Here is a 14228-nt window from a genome sequence, read left to right on the forward strand (position 1 = left end):
AGGAACATATTTAGAAAACTTAATCAAACATACTTTAAAGGAATACTCTCTTATGTACACACGATATAGATCTGAAATAGGGAAATGCGCTATTGCCCTGTCAATGAATTTTTAAATTAACCTACTTTTTTGTTTGTTAAACACGAGTTCCGCTCATGCTTATAAAAATTAATATATCATATATAGGAGTATATCTCAAGTTGTTATAAATTATCACTGAAAAGGTTATATAATGGATTGGTGGGGGTAGTTGCTGGTATTCATTTTAACACAAGCTTAATTGAAAGAGAAAATTAAGATGGAGACGGCGAAAATGTGCAGAGGATTGATGATGCTCAGCTTAATGGTGGCTGTAATCGTACTTTGCAATCACCGGCCGGCTATGGCAGAAGAGGTGGCCGAGCAGTTTGACAGTCAGCTTGCCCAAGTAAGTTCTCAATCTTCTCTCTATCCTTAAGCGCACGAGTTATTTACACTAAATCACACTTAATTTACTAGTTAAAGTGATAGATTAAGGCGAGTATATGAGTCCAAATTTGGCCGACCACGACCTACAACGAGCACGACAGACGACCGGGTATTTTCGAGTCAACACTCCAAGGGATACAACCTTAAGACAAAAGAAGAAACGGTACGACCGCTGCAGTAGAGTAAGTCCCTTAGGGGACATTAAGAATATTCCGTAAATGATTCTTTGTATTTTTGGTTTTTATAACTGAGAGGAATTCCTCTCTAATATATAAGAGGAGAAATAATCTTGTAACAGGGGAGACTCGGTGAAACTTACAAACTTTGGATGAAAAGAAACTTTACAACTCTCTTCTCTCTGCTTATTATTCTAGATATTATTATCTTCAGCTGCGATTTACTCCTTCATCTTTGATTGATTTGCTCAAAAAGATTTTAATATCTTTTGAGTCAAACAATTTAGCGTCGTCTGTGGGGATTTCTATGGCTGAAATCATAGTTCTCATCTAGGCTCCTAAAAGTGACGATTACTTTTCTTCGAACCTGATAAAAACCAACAATGGCGGGAAAGGAAGCGAGGCTGAAGGCGGTAGAAGATGTCTCGAGTAATTTCCTGAACTCCCTCAACGAAGCCGATAGAGAAGACACTGAGAATACAACGCCAAGAGCTACACCAGAGGGGGAGATCTCACCTTTTCTACACGGGGATCTGACGATCCTGCGCGAAAGAGGAGCCTTAACGTCCACGGTGGGGGAAGCACCACCAGCAGTCAAAAAGCTGCTAGAAGAATGGTTGACAAGTGCTTTGAGCAACATGCTCGAGAAACCTCATCAAGGAGATGTCAAAGACTTACCACCTAAAGAAATCGCAGCTACCGCCGATGAGTCGAGCGCTACACGAACAGGTAACACTCGCGTTGTTACTGATGTATGTGGTGATGCACTCATGGCCATCTTAAAGAAAATGGAAAAGATGGAAAATGAGAACAAAGCACTCCGTGACCAAATGAAGGAGCATCAGGAGAGGGTTGACAAAATACCAGGCGCCCCGAAACTATTACCAAAATGCAATGTGGACCGATTTGTCGAACAACCATACAACAAAGGGGCTGCTCCTCATCCTATTCCAAAAACCTTCAAAATGACGCCATACTTGAAAATATACGACGGGACCACGGACCCGGAGGATCACCTAATCCATTATGTTACTGCGATAAAGGGCAACAATCTATCAAAAGAACAGGTACCATCTGTGCTGCTAAAAAAGTTCGGTGAGACCTTGACATGGGGAGCATTGACATGGTACTCCCAGCTACCAGCGCGATCGATATCGACGTTCGAAGAAATGTCGGATAAATTTTCCACCCTAGTTTTCAGGAGCTGAAGAATCGATTGACATCTGCACCAGTGCTCACTCTTCCTGAAGGAACAGAAGATTATTTGGTATATTGTGAAGCTAGGGTCAATGATATCTTCACCGTCAGGCAAACGACGGGCGAGGGACGTCGGGATTTCTTGGCCCGATTCAACAGAGTAAGGATGAGCCTACCGAACGTGTCAGAAGGGATGGCAGTGGCAGCCTTCCAAAATGGGTTAAACAGGAACGGATCAAAAGCAACCAAAAAACTGCTCAGTAGACTCATGAAGTACCCCCCCACACCACATGGGAAGAGATCCACAACGCCTATTGCGCCGAGGTAAGGGCAGATGAGGACGATCTAAATGGCCCGATTCAGCGATTAACATCAGTTCAGATCGAGGCAAGGAGAGATCGACGTAGCGATGGGCGAAGAGATCAACCACCACATTTCAATCGAGAGAGGCATCAACCCTATGTCCGAACATCCAACCCGCCCCCTCCACGACATGTGGATACCGTGCTACGACACACTACATCCCTCCGGAATGAAAGAGGTATGCCTCCACTACTATCAGCTCATAACTTTTGTATTTCCCCTTCAGAGATAGTGTACGCATTGGAGAAGCTGGGCACGAAGGTGCAGTGGCCGCAAAAAATGAAAGCAGACCCAAGCACCAGGAGGTCAAACATCCTCTGTGAATTCCACCAAGAAAGAGGACACAAGACCGAAGATTGAATAGGTCTGTGGCAAGAAGTAGTTAGGATGTTGAACCAGGGGTACCTGAAAGAACTGCTAAGCGATAAGGGAAGGGCCAACTTCGCTCGGAGGTGCGACCCATCTCAAGGGCCTCCAAAGCCACCATCACCAGCGCGTACCATACAAATGATCATTGGCAGTGGCGACGACACGGTAATCAACCATGTGAAGTTCACCACCACGCACAAACTCAAACGGACAGTCGCCCATGAACGATATGATGACCTCGAAGACAGTATCATCTTCGATAAGTCAGATGCCGACGGTTTGTCTTTCCCTTACTATGATGCTTTGGTTATAACTTTACGCATCGCTGATACAGATGTATAAAGAATCATGGTAGATGATGGAAGTGGCGCGTGTATTGTTCACCCGCGAGTTCTCGTGCAAATGAGGCTCGAGGATAAAATAATACCACATTGCATAACAATAATGGGTTTTAATAATGCAGTAGAGCGGACATCCGGAGAAATAGTGCTACCTGTCCTAGTAGGAGGGGTCACCCTGAAAACAACCTTCCATGTCATGAATCAAGAAATAGCCTACAACGCCATCATAGGGTGACCATGGATACACGCCATGCGAGCCGTCCCCTCAAGCTTCTATCAAGTGATCAAATTTCCCACCCCGTGGGGGATATTTAGCATCTGAGGCGAGCCACGCACCACCCAAGAATGCTACCGGATCGCCCAAGATTGCACACACACCAAACAACTGAAAGGAGCAAGTGCAGAGGCATAGCAATCAGCCATGTCGGGAAGTAAGCCCGACCTACAAACAGAGGCCATCAAAGACCCGGATATCGTAGAAGCCTGCAAGGAAACTATAGAGGATCTTGACCCCGTTCGATTGGATGACACCGACAGTACATAAAAGGCTTACATAGGACACAACCTCCTGGAACTAGGTAAGTATCGTAAATTTTTAACTGACAACGCCGATTTATTTTCTTTCTCCCACTCAGATATGCCAGGAATCCCAAAGGATATCGCCACTCATAGATTGAATGTCGACCCACTCTATCCGCCGATACGGAAAATGAGGAGAAAATTCAATGCCGCAATCAATGAGGCGGTCAGTGAGGAGGTGGATAAATTTCTCACCAACGGTTCCATCAGAGAATCGAAGTACCCCCAATGGGTCGCCAATGTGGTCATGGTCAAAAATAAGAATGGAAAATGGTGAATGTGTGTCGACTTCACCGATCTAAACAAAGCATGCCTAAAGGACTCCTTCCCGTTACCTCATATCGACCAACTGATCGATGCGACAGCGGGGCACGAATTGCTGAGCTTCTTGGATGCCTACTCTGGTTACAACCAAATTCTAATGGCTGAAGAAGATCAAGAAAAGATGACTTTCATCACTCACCAAGGAATGTACTGCTACAAAGTGATGTCGTTCAGACTCAAGAATGCAGGGGCCACGTACCAGAGGCTAGTCACCAAAATGTTCAAAAAACAGCTCGGCAAGACCATGGAGGTCTATATAGATGACATGTTGGCAAAGTCGGCAAGGAAGGAGGACCATATTAGCCATATGAAAGAAGCCTTAGAGATATTAAGGCAGTACGGGATGCCGTTAAATCCCGAGAAGTGCGCTTTCGGCGTAACCTCAGGAAAATTCCTTGGCTTCCTCGTGTCGCAAAGGGGAATCAAAGTCAACTCGGATCAAATTAAAGCCATCGATGCTATACCAGAGGTACTAACCAGCAAAAAGCAGGTGTAGAAGTTAACAGGGCGAATGACCGCCTTATCAAGGTTCATTTCACGATCCTCGGACAGATGCCACAAATTCTTCAATGTGCTGAGAAAAGACCACAGGCTGCATTGGAATGAGGAATGTGTCGACGCACTGAGAAAACTAAAAGCGTATATATCTTCGCCACAACTACTCGTCAAAGCAGATCAAGGTAAGTGTCTGCCTGTGTATTTAGCAGTTTCCGAAGTCGTAGTAAGTACAATCTTACTACTTGAATTTTGTACTTGTCAAAGCAGATCAAGGTAAGTGTCTGCCTGTGTATTTAGCAGTTTCCGAAGTCGTAGTAAGTACAAAATTCCTTGGCTTCCTCGTGTCGCAAAGGGGAATCAAAGTCAACTCGGATCAAATTAAAGCCATCGATGCTATACCAGAGGTACTAACCAGCAAAAAGCAGGTGTAGAAGTTAACAGGGCGAATGACCGCCTTATCAAGGTTCATTTCACGATCCTCGGACAGATGCCACAAATTCTTCAATGTGCTGAGAAAAGACCACAGGCTGCATTGGAATGAGGAATGTGTCGACGCACTGAGAAAACTAAAAGCGTATATATCTTCGCCACAACTACTCGTCAAAGCAGATCAAGGTAAGTGTCTGCCTGTGTATTTAGCAGTTTCCGAAGTCGTAGTAAGTACAATCTTGGTCTGTGAAAATAAAGGTACGCAATCTCCAATTTATTATATCAGCAAAACTTTAATCGATGCCGAGTCAAGGTACCCTCACCTTGAAAAACTAGCTCTGGCACTGATTGTGGCTTCACACAAGCTTAGACCATATTTTTAGTGTCACCCCATAAAAGTGGTAACAACCTTCCCCCTAAGAGGTATCCTGCACAAACCCGAACTATCGGGTAGACTTGCCAAATGGGCCATAGAATTAAGTGAGCACGACATAACATACCAACCGCGAACTGCCATCAAGTCGCAGGTGCTCGCCGACTTCGTCGCTAATTTCAGCACGGAGATATTGCTCGAGGCAGAACAAGAAGCACTCCATGCTTCTACGCATACCGACCTCTGGGTCCTCTACACCGACGGTGCCTCCAATGCCTCGGGATCGGTACTAGTACTCGTCCTCGAGGTTCCTATGAGCGAAGTAATTCGCCAGTCCATACAATGACCCAAGATGACTAACAACGAGGCCGAATATGAGGCTGTGATTGCAGGTTTGAAGTTAGCCCTCAAATACGGCTCCCGACGACTCGTCCTCCACTATGACTCTTAACTCGTTATGAATCAAGTCACCGAGACTTTCCAAATCAAAGAGCAGAGACTACAAAGATACTAGTCGAAAATCCACAAACTGCTACCAGAATTTGATGAATGCCGCCTTGACCAAATACCCAGGGCGCAAAATATTGAAGCAGATGGCCTTGCCAAACTAGCTGCAGCCACCAGGAATATCAACAAAGAAAACGTGGTCACCCTCCTTCATTCCGCAATAGATCACGTCGAAGTACATTCTATAAACCTAACTTGGGACTGGCGTAACTGCTTCGTAGCCTATTTACAGGATGGAACGCTCCCGCAAGATAAAAAAAAATCCAAAAAACTCCGGGTACAGGCAGCTCGATACAGCCTAGTAAACGACGATCTCTACAAAAGAACATTCGACGGCCCCCTAGCCAAATGTCTTGGACCACATCAAACAAGATGAGTACTGGAAGAAGTACACGAAGGGCATTGCGGTGCCTACACGAGAAATCGCTCCCTCGTTCGATGCCTCATCCCCGCCGCCTACTACTGGCCTACCATGAAAAAAGAAGCCACGAACTATGTCCGAAGATGCGAGCAATGTCAAAAGTATGCCCCTATGATACATCAAGCAGGAGAACTCCTCCATTCCGTCACTTCGCCATGGCCATTCATAAGATGGGGAATAGACATAGTCGGGCTCCTCCCAGCAGGACGAGGTAAGGTACGCTTCCTTTTGGTTCTAACTATCTACTTCTCTAAATAGGTGGAAGCAGGTGCATACACTTAGATACGTGAGCAGGAGGTCATCGCCTTCATATGAAAAAATATTACATATCATTTTGGCATCCCCAAGGAAATTAGTTGCGACAACGGACCTCAATTCGTCAGAAAAAGAACGACTTAGTTTTTTGAAAAGTGGCGCATCAAACGAATACTCTCCACGCCATATCACCCTGCCGCCAATGACCAAGCTAAGTCCTCTAATAAAGTAATGCTGAACATTTTGAAAAAGAAGCTTGAGGAAGCTAAAGGGCTATGGCCTGAACTACTACTTGAAGTATTATGGGCATACCACACTATGCCAAAATCCAGCACGGGAGAAACGCCATACTCACTGGTCTATGGGACCGACATAGTTATACCCGTCGAGGTCGGGGAGCCCTACTGAGATACTCCAACGAGAGCAGAACAAGCAACGACGAAAGTATGCTACAAGATCTGGATGAAGTTAAAGAACGAAGAGACATGGCCCACATAAGAATGGTAGCCCAGAAGCAGCAAGTAGAAGGATACTACAACAAGAGAGCCAAGGTGCGAGCACTCAAAGTTGGTGACTACGTCCTCAAGGCCAAAACACAAGCATCAAAAGACCCTAATGAAGGAAAATTAGGGACGAACTATATAAAATCGTAGCAACAACAAGCAAAGGAGCATTCCAACTAGAAACAATGGAGGAAAAACTGCTCCAAAACAACTGGAACGTCGTCGATCTCAAGTATTTCCACTTCTAAAAGGTGTCACCTAAGTCGTACTCTTTTTTTCTCACCCGGGTTTTGTCCCAATCGAGTTTTCCCGGGGAGGTTTTTAACGAGGCAGTAAGGGGGACGCCTTAAGGAGCAACATGATGTTCATTACATCGACCCGTCGATATGATCTCCAGATCGAAGTAATGAAGGGACTACATATAGATAATCAAATCTCCATTGTATTTACGGAATCAAATCTCCATTATATTTACGGAATCAAATCTCCATTGTATGAACGGAATCAAATCTCCATTATATTTACGGAATCAAATCTCCATTGTATATGCGGAACCAGATCTCCACTAATCGACATGTGATGTCTTCCTACGGGAATACAACAGTCTCCAAAAGTTTAAGTTCGACCTCGTTCGAACTACGATAGGATTCTACTTCGACGACAGTTCGAAGCAACATCCCAATGGCCAAGGCCATCGACGACAATTTAAGTTCGACCTTGTTTGAACCACGACGGGATTATACTTCAACAACATTTCGAGGCATCCCAATGTCCAAGGCCATCGACGAAAATATTGGTTCGACCTCGTTCGAACCACGACGGGATTCTACTTCGACAACATTTTGAAGCAACATCCCAATGGCCAAGGCCATCGACGACAATTTAAGTTCGACCTCGTTCAAACCACGGCGGGATTCTACTTCGACAACAGTTCAAAGCAACATCCCAATGGCCAAGTCCATCGACGACAATTTAAGTTCGACCTCGTTCGAACCACGACGGGATTCTACTTCGATGACGGTTCGAAGTAACATCCCCATGGATAAGGCCGTCGACAACAATATAAGTTCGACCTTGTTCGAACTACGACGGGATTCTACTTTGACGACAGTCGAAGCGACACCTAATAGCCAAGGGTGTCACTATCATGTATGATAAATGCAAAGAAAAAACAATAAACAAACAAGCCGACGAAAGTAAATTTTACATTCGCCCCTACAAACAGGCCCAAGTACGACCCGTGCAAAAACTCCTAAACAAAAGTAAATACAAACCAAGACTACATATCATCCCCAGTAGGGTAAGCATCTTCATACCACGAGTCTGAAGCAAGATGATTCGCGTTATCAGAATTGACACCCTCCCCGTTAGGTGTGAGGGGGTCGTACCCGCATGACTCACGAATTGCACGAGCTTCGCCGTGCACAACCTAAACCTCCGCCTCTGTAGCCCTACCCTCAGCGTGAAAAGCCTTATACACGTCAAGATGAGCCTCCGCATGGACCCACAACTTGTACAAACGACGGGGCATGCCCGGATCAGCTGAGGCACAAGACATAGAAGGCTAAGAACGTCGACTTGCCTCCTCTGCCCTCGGTGAGGCCATTTGTCCCTTCAATGCGGCCAACTCCGCCTCTAGCTCCTTGACACGCCCTTCGAGCCCTGCAACTTGACGACTAGAGGCTTCCCTCTCCCCAATCAGTTCTGACCTAGAATTACGGAGGGCATCCTCCAAAGATACCGATTCAGAAATAGCTGCCGCTAGCTTATCGGCGCCGAAGTTCAGCTCGCCCTTGAGCCCCTCAATCTCTGCTACCTTAGCAACCAACTCGGCGGTCAAATCGGCCACCTTCAGTTGTAAGTTGGCATTCTCAACCGTCACCCCCTGGCTCAATTCGAGGTCGTCCTCCTTCGCCTTAAGGGAGGCCTCTAGTTCACTATTACGGGCGACTGCTTTCACAAGATCTTCGTCCCTCTCCTTCAACTCCTCTATCTTGCTCTCCAATTGGTCCTCCCGCTGCTTGAGCCCCTAACGAAACACCTGGAACTCAGGATCTTGATGATAGATGTCAGACATCGCTCGATGCTTAGCACGATACTGCTGATACTTGGACGATATCTTCTCACAAAGGCCCATCCTTTTTCTCTCACGACGCTCTCTTTCCACCTCCAAGACAAGGGTCTGACAAAACAGAAGGGAAGAAGTTAGAAACAAAATGCAAAATGACAATTATCGCACCGGTCCAACGACAGAAAGAGAAGGAAAGACACCTACTTGCAGGGCCATACCAGCGACCTTCTAAGATAACTCCACGTCGCTCATTGCTCCAAGCAACTCATTTTCAGGAGTGGCACATAGAGGAGCGAGGGTCGACGCCACCTGCTCGTTGTTCAGCAGCAAGTTGTAGTTCCCCGGGACTACCACGTGACAGTTGGACCCATCCATCCTAACCTCTACATGGGTATGGCGACTCGCAAATTCCTTAATATCCTCTGGGTCGATATCCGAACCCGAGCTATCACCCTTGACACGAGGCCCTCCAACATTAGATGATGCACCGCCCTCTACGGAGCACACTAAACCGGCTCCCGAGCCAACTCCCTCCACTTGGGGAGATCTCCCCAACAAAATGGCATCGGCCATAAATACGGGTACCGGGGCTATCCGAGATGCCCTACTGCCGTCGGCGTCCGTAGCCACACCCTTCCCCAATTCTAGCCTCCTCCTTTTTCTTTCCAGTGGCTCGTCTCTATTAGAAGATTCATCCAAAGGATGTGAGGCCGATACCGAAGAAGCCTTTTCCCTCGTGGCCATAACCCAAGACGAATCTCCCAAATGTATAGGTTGAGGACGACCCTTCCGAATAGAATCGCTCAAAATAAATCGCGTGTCTGCAGCAGCAATGGCTTGTCTAAAAGCGGGAACTGGCACCCTCCGCTTAGAAGCACCTCAACCTGTCATCACAAAGGGTCGTATTATTAAGCAAGGTCACATGGCCAACGAAGTAGTAAGTAAGGCATTTACCTGAGGAAACTCTACGGCCATAACGCTGCACGAAGACGGGCCAAGTCCGAGTTTCTGTCGCATGAGGCAGCAGGCGGTCCACCCAATCCTTGATACCCATAATGGGACGAGGCGGACGACCCATAGCTGCAAAATGACGAGTAAGTAAAAGTTATAATAATTACAGAAGAAAGGGGAACATAACGAATGACGACACTTATGAGTTTCGTTCCATCGCTCCGAAAATCTGGCGGAATCAGAAACAACGTGTTCGGTCTTGACAAAGAAGTACTTGTGCCAAAATTTACGGCTCGCCCGGTCATCTATCCCGACCACCAGCCCTTTCGTACCACGAAGCCTCAAATGCACCATGGTACCCCTAAGGAAGCCAGGCGTGAACAAGTGCAAAAGGTTATGGACAGAGACGCTACACTCCGCCAACTCTGCATACTTAGTCAATAGCAGAAGCACCTTGAGCGTATACGGCGAAAGCTGTGCTGGGCAAACATGGTAAAATCTACAGAATTCTTCCGCTAAGGGGAAGAGAGGAAGGGTGTAGCTAATCATGAAAGGATACTCATAAAAAGCACAGTACCCAGGTCTGTGGACGTCAACGTAATCCCTCCCCGCTGGAACCATTTCTACGTGAGCAGAGATGCCATACTTTATACGGAGGGCATCAAGATGAACCTGCTCTGTCTCAGAAAATACGGGGTTCGGGGTAGGAGGTGGATCTTTGAGGAAGTCACTCCAGGACAAGGGATGCCTCGGTAGTAACTCCTCCACCGTAAGAGGGTTGTCACTCTCTTCTACCACCACATCTCCGCTACCGGAAGGAGGCACCGCGGATGACGGGGTGGCTTCAGGAACCTCTTCGCTAGAACGACAAGACCTCGGCATAATATCGTTCAAAGGAGTAACAATCCAAAGGGAGTAAGAAAGAAGAAAACTTCCGGTGAAGAACGGAAACAGAAGTAGGAGGGTATAAGAACAAGTGAAGAAGACTAAGAGGTTATCAAGAGAGAAATGGCCAAAGTTTTTCAAAATATCAAACCCTTCACCTATTTATAGGGTTGGGTGCACCAGAATCGAGGTGGCATGCCTCAAATAAGCGCATAAATCGAAGCGCCGAGTCGTCAGCCCCTGCCTCAAAAACCTGCGTAATGATGACGCACGTAAGGCTGACATCACTTCCCAGTAGCGTGCACTCTTCGGTGCTTTACTGAAAATGATGACCATCATCCGTTGACCACGTCGTAACATTTCAACGGGACAAATTTCTTCCAAAGAAGGCACGAAGTCCACTCATCGAGGACGCGCCCGGTCGCAACCCCGACGAGCGGAGGTACTAACTGTATGGGTCCAAATTTTACCGACCACGACCTACAACGAGCACGACAGACAACCAGATATCTCCGAGTTGACGCCCCAAGGGATACAACCTTAAGACAAAAGAAGAAACGGTATGACCGCTGCAGTAGAGTAAGTCCCTTAGGGAACATTAAGAATATTCCGTAAATGATTCTTTGTATTTTTGGTTTTTATAACTGAGAGGAATTCCTCTCTAGTATATAAGAGGAGAAATAATCTTGTAACGGGGGAGACTCGGTGAAACTTACAAACTTTGGATGAAAAGAAACTTTACAACTCTCTCCTCTCTGCTTATTATTCTAGATATTATTATCTTCAGCTACGATTTACTCCTTCATCTTTGATGATTTGCTCAAAAAGATTTTAATATCTTTTGAGTCAAACAGCGAGAATATATACTTTAACCATGAACAAGTGGAAAAGAAAAAGAGAAATTTATATTGCAAACGCATATTTCATGCATTTATTAAGTTATTGCATATTTGTATCAAACGGGGATCAAATAAGCTTTTGGCTCATGAGTCTGACAGTAAAAATTTGCTATGGACATGTAAAGCGTGGACCATGGGATGCTAGTTGCAGGAAGTTCGTGCCTTGTGTGCAGAACCCAAGTAGCAGCTGCATAACCGAATGCTGCGACTCATTCAACTTCTGGGCTCCCCTTCCCCAAAAATGCAGCTGCTGGCGTACTGCCCGAAACACTAATAGAGAAGCTTTATATGCTCTTCAAAACTATTGTGGCTTCCAGCCGCCTACACTTTGTCCACATTTGCAAGTTAGTGATTTTCTGCCTTTTTGTCTTCTTCACAGCAGTCATTATTCACTCCTTTATGTTAAAATACCTTTGAGTCTATACATTGATAGTGTAAATGATACTTACAGTATGAGATCACTTAATTGCAAGGTATTTACAGACAGATTTTCATGACAAGCATTACTTGGTAACTTAATTAAAATTGTCATATACCCTACTATAGTGACAGGAGGCAGGATTTACATAAAGGGAATTCAACATCTACTATTTATACGTAAAGAAAATTGATCTTGTATATATAGTGTGATTTTTTGGCGATCCTCGTCTGCCCCTGCCCTAGCTACTATCATAGGTTAAACACTTAAATTACAGAGCTGTAATGTAAAATATTAACACATCAGAAGAGCACAATCTTCTCTGTTAGGAGTACATTTTTTCCTCAAATGTTCTTTTTATAAAATTCAAAAAACAAACTAATAATTCACCCCACATGTTCTTTCTTGAATGTATATGACACAAAGTATCTTACAACAAATTTAAGGATCGGTGTAAAACAAATGAGTTCCATTTTTTATTTGTCTTCTGAAAAATAATATTGTACTAGTTAAATACGAAGTACTATGTAAATTAGTTTTACCCTCAGAAAATGTAACGTGGAAATCAAGCAGCTGCAAGAGGTAGAGGAAACTAGGGAGGCCACAGACAACAAGAGCAGTAGCAACCAGCAGGTGGCTACTTGCTGTGCAAAAGATAAAAGAAAAGATAAAGAGTTGCATGTTAAACACAGCTTCCATTGACCAATGTTGCTCAACATTCAAGATAATGCTTGGCCGTAACTGCGACTGCTACAATTACGCCAAGGATTTAGACAATCAAGCTCTCATCACACTTGAGAGTTACTGTGATGTTACCAATCCATGCAAGAGTGCTCAAGTAATTACTCCTTTCCTCTTCTTGATTCTTTTCATATCATGAATGACTCCTTCATTATATGTGCCTCTATCATTTTGCAAATTTCCTTGCGTATTGACTAATAATGCATGTCTGTTTTGTTGGTTTCAGGTAATCTAGGATTCTGAGAGGGGAATGGAAGTAATCTAAAAAATGTTTAGCTCTATTGTATGAATAACTACTATTCCACTATGTAGCAAAGTTACCTTATGTTTAGAGCCCTATGATGTAGAACATAGTTGTTTCACCATAAGCGATAGCAATAAACTTCGGTCTATTTGCATTTCTTTTATTCAGATAGATTCTTCTCCAGCTGCTCTTTTCCGATCTACTTAAAGATGAGATCACCTTTAATATATAGTTTGTGTTCATGCATCTTTTTACTTCTTAACACCTCATTGAAGTTTTACTTGCTTTTGTGGCAACATCGCGTCCCTATCATGTGAAAAAAATTTATGATCAAAGTCTCATAGCTCTACTTCTCAATAATTTCTAGCAAAAGCAAAAGTTTTAAACTTTAAATATTCATAAAAGCTTCCACAATTGCTAGCATAATAGAAATGCAAAATGATAGAGCAACATCATATTATGGTTCAAGAATGTACTATATGCACACAAGACTAAGAAGAACCATAGCTGAAAGTAGGTAACTAATTACCAAATTTAGCTTGTAAAAACTTATGAAGAGTTGCCAATTGATTCCAATGCTTTCTTACGTCCCTTAAAAAGCAAGGTCAGTCATCAGTAAGCTCAAGATCAAGAAACGGGTAAAGCTATATGATTCCAATTCTTTCCTTACCTTTAATCTTGACAAGTAAGGGCGTCCCAATTTCGTTTGTGAATGAATTCCATTAGAGCTTGATGAAGAAGTGTTTAAGCTGTCATTACTTATTGGAGAAATTATTACTTCCTCATTTGCAAGTTAGGCATCAATTTGGTCACTAACTTGTTGCAAATGTAGCTTCTCCTAGTGCTGAATATATTTTGCTCTTTTGCCTCGTATTACTCATATGAACTATCCTGCAGGGTTACTTCAAAAAAATACAAAATTATAAGATACTGCAGTAGAAAGAAGCAGAAAGCATAAAATTTTATATCCAGCTTCTATGCTAGAGGGGGATTCATCATATGGGACAGATCATTCAGTTGGCAATGACTTAAGCCCTTACCTTTGCTCCTTTTCTGGTTAAGAGGCAGCATTATATATAATTACAACTAATATTAACTAAAACAAGTATAACGAAACCAGAGAAACAGAGATATTCCAATACTTAGGTAGCTGAATTTACAGAAACAGAGACATTCCAATACTGAAGAAACGAAAAATAACAAGAGTAGCATAACG

At 44.2% G+C, this 14228-nt stretch overlaps 1 protein-coding gene across 2 annotated transcripts; it reads left to right on the top strand.

Moving 5' to 3' along the window:
• The first annotated feature begins 52 nt into the window (after window positions 1-52).
• On the top strand, window positions 53-13255 carry LOC104233913 (uncharacterized). 2 transcript variants are annotated; one of them, XR_011404904.1, is made up of 4 exons: window positions 53-427; window positions 11735-11953; window positions 12576-12865; window positions 12995-13255. XR_011404904.1 is itself a non-coding variant. In XM_009787375.2 (4 exons), the coding sequence occupies exons 1-3, from the start codon at window positions 299-301 to the stop codon at window positions 12727-12729; spliced, it is 477 nt and encodes a 158-aa protein (XP_009785677.1). In that variant the 5' UTR covers window positions 225-298; the 3' UTR covers window positions 12730-12865; window positions 12995-13255. The 2 variants fall into 2 exon arrangements, 1 of the variants encoding a protein (XP_009785677.1); XM_009787375.2 differs by having other exon boundaries at window positions 225-427; window positions 12601-12865.
• The last annotated feature ends 973 nt before the right edge of the window (window positions 13256-14228 follow it).

This window comes from Nicotiana sylvestris, chromosome 1 (genome assembly GCF_000393655.2).
Source record: "Nicotiana sylvestris chromosome 1, ASM39365v2, whole genome shotgun sequence".
NCBI classification, from domain to species: domain Eukaryota; kingdom Viridiplantae; phylum Streptophyta; class Magnoliopsida; order Solanales; family Solanaceae; genus Nicotiana; species Nicotiana sylvestris.

Excerpts from the sequence above, each read along its gene's own strand:
- LOC104233913 (XM_009787375.2), top strand. The coding sequence starts at position 299 with ATGGAGACGGCGAAAATGTGCAGAGGATTGATGATGCTCAGCTTAATG. Across the intron at positions 428-11,734 it reads TTGACAGTCAGCTTGCCCAA|CGTGGACCATGGGATGCTAG; the intron begins GTAAGTTCTCAA and ends GGACATGTAAAG. Across the intron at positions 11,954-12,600 it reads CACTTTGTCCACATTTGCAA|CTGCAAGAGGTAGAGGAAAC; the intron begins GTTAGTGATTTT and ends GAAATCAAGCAG.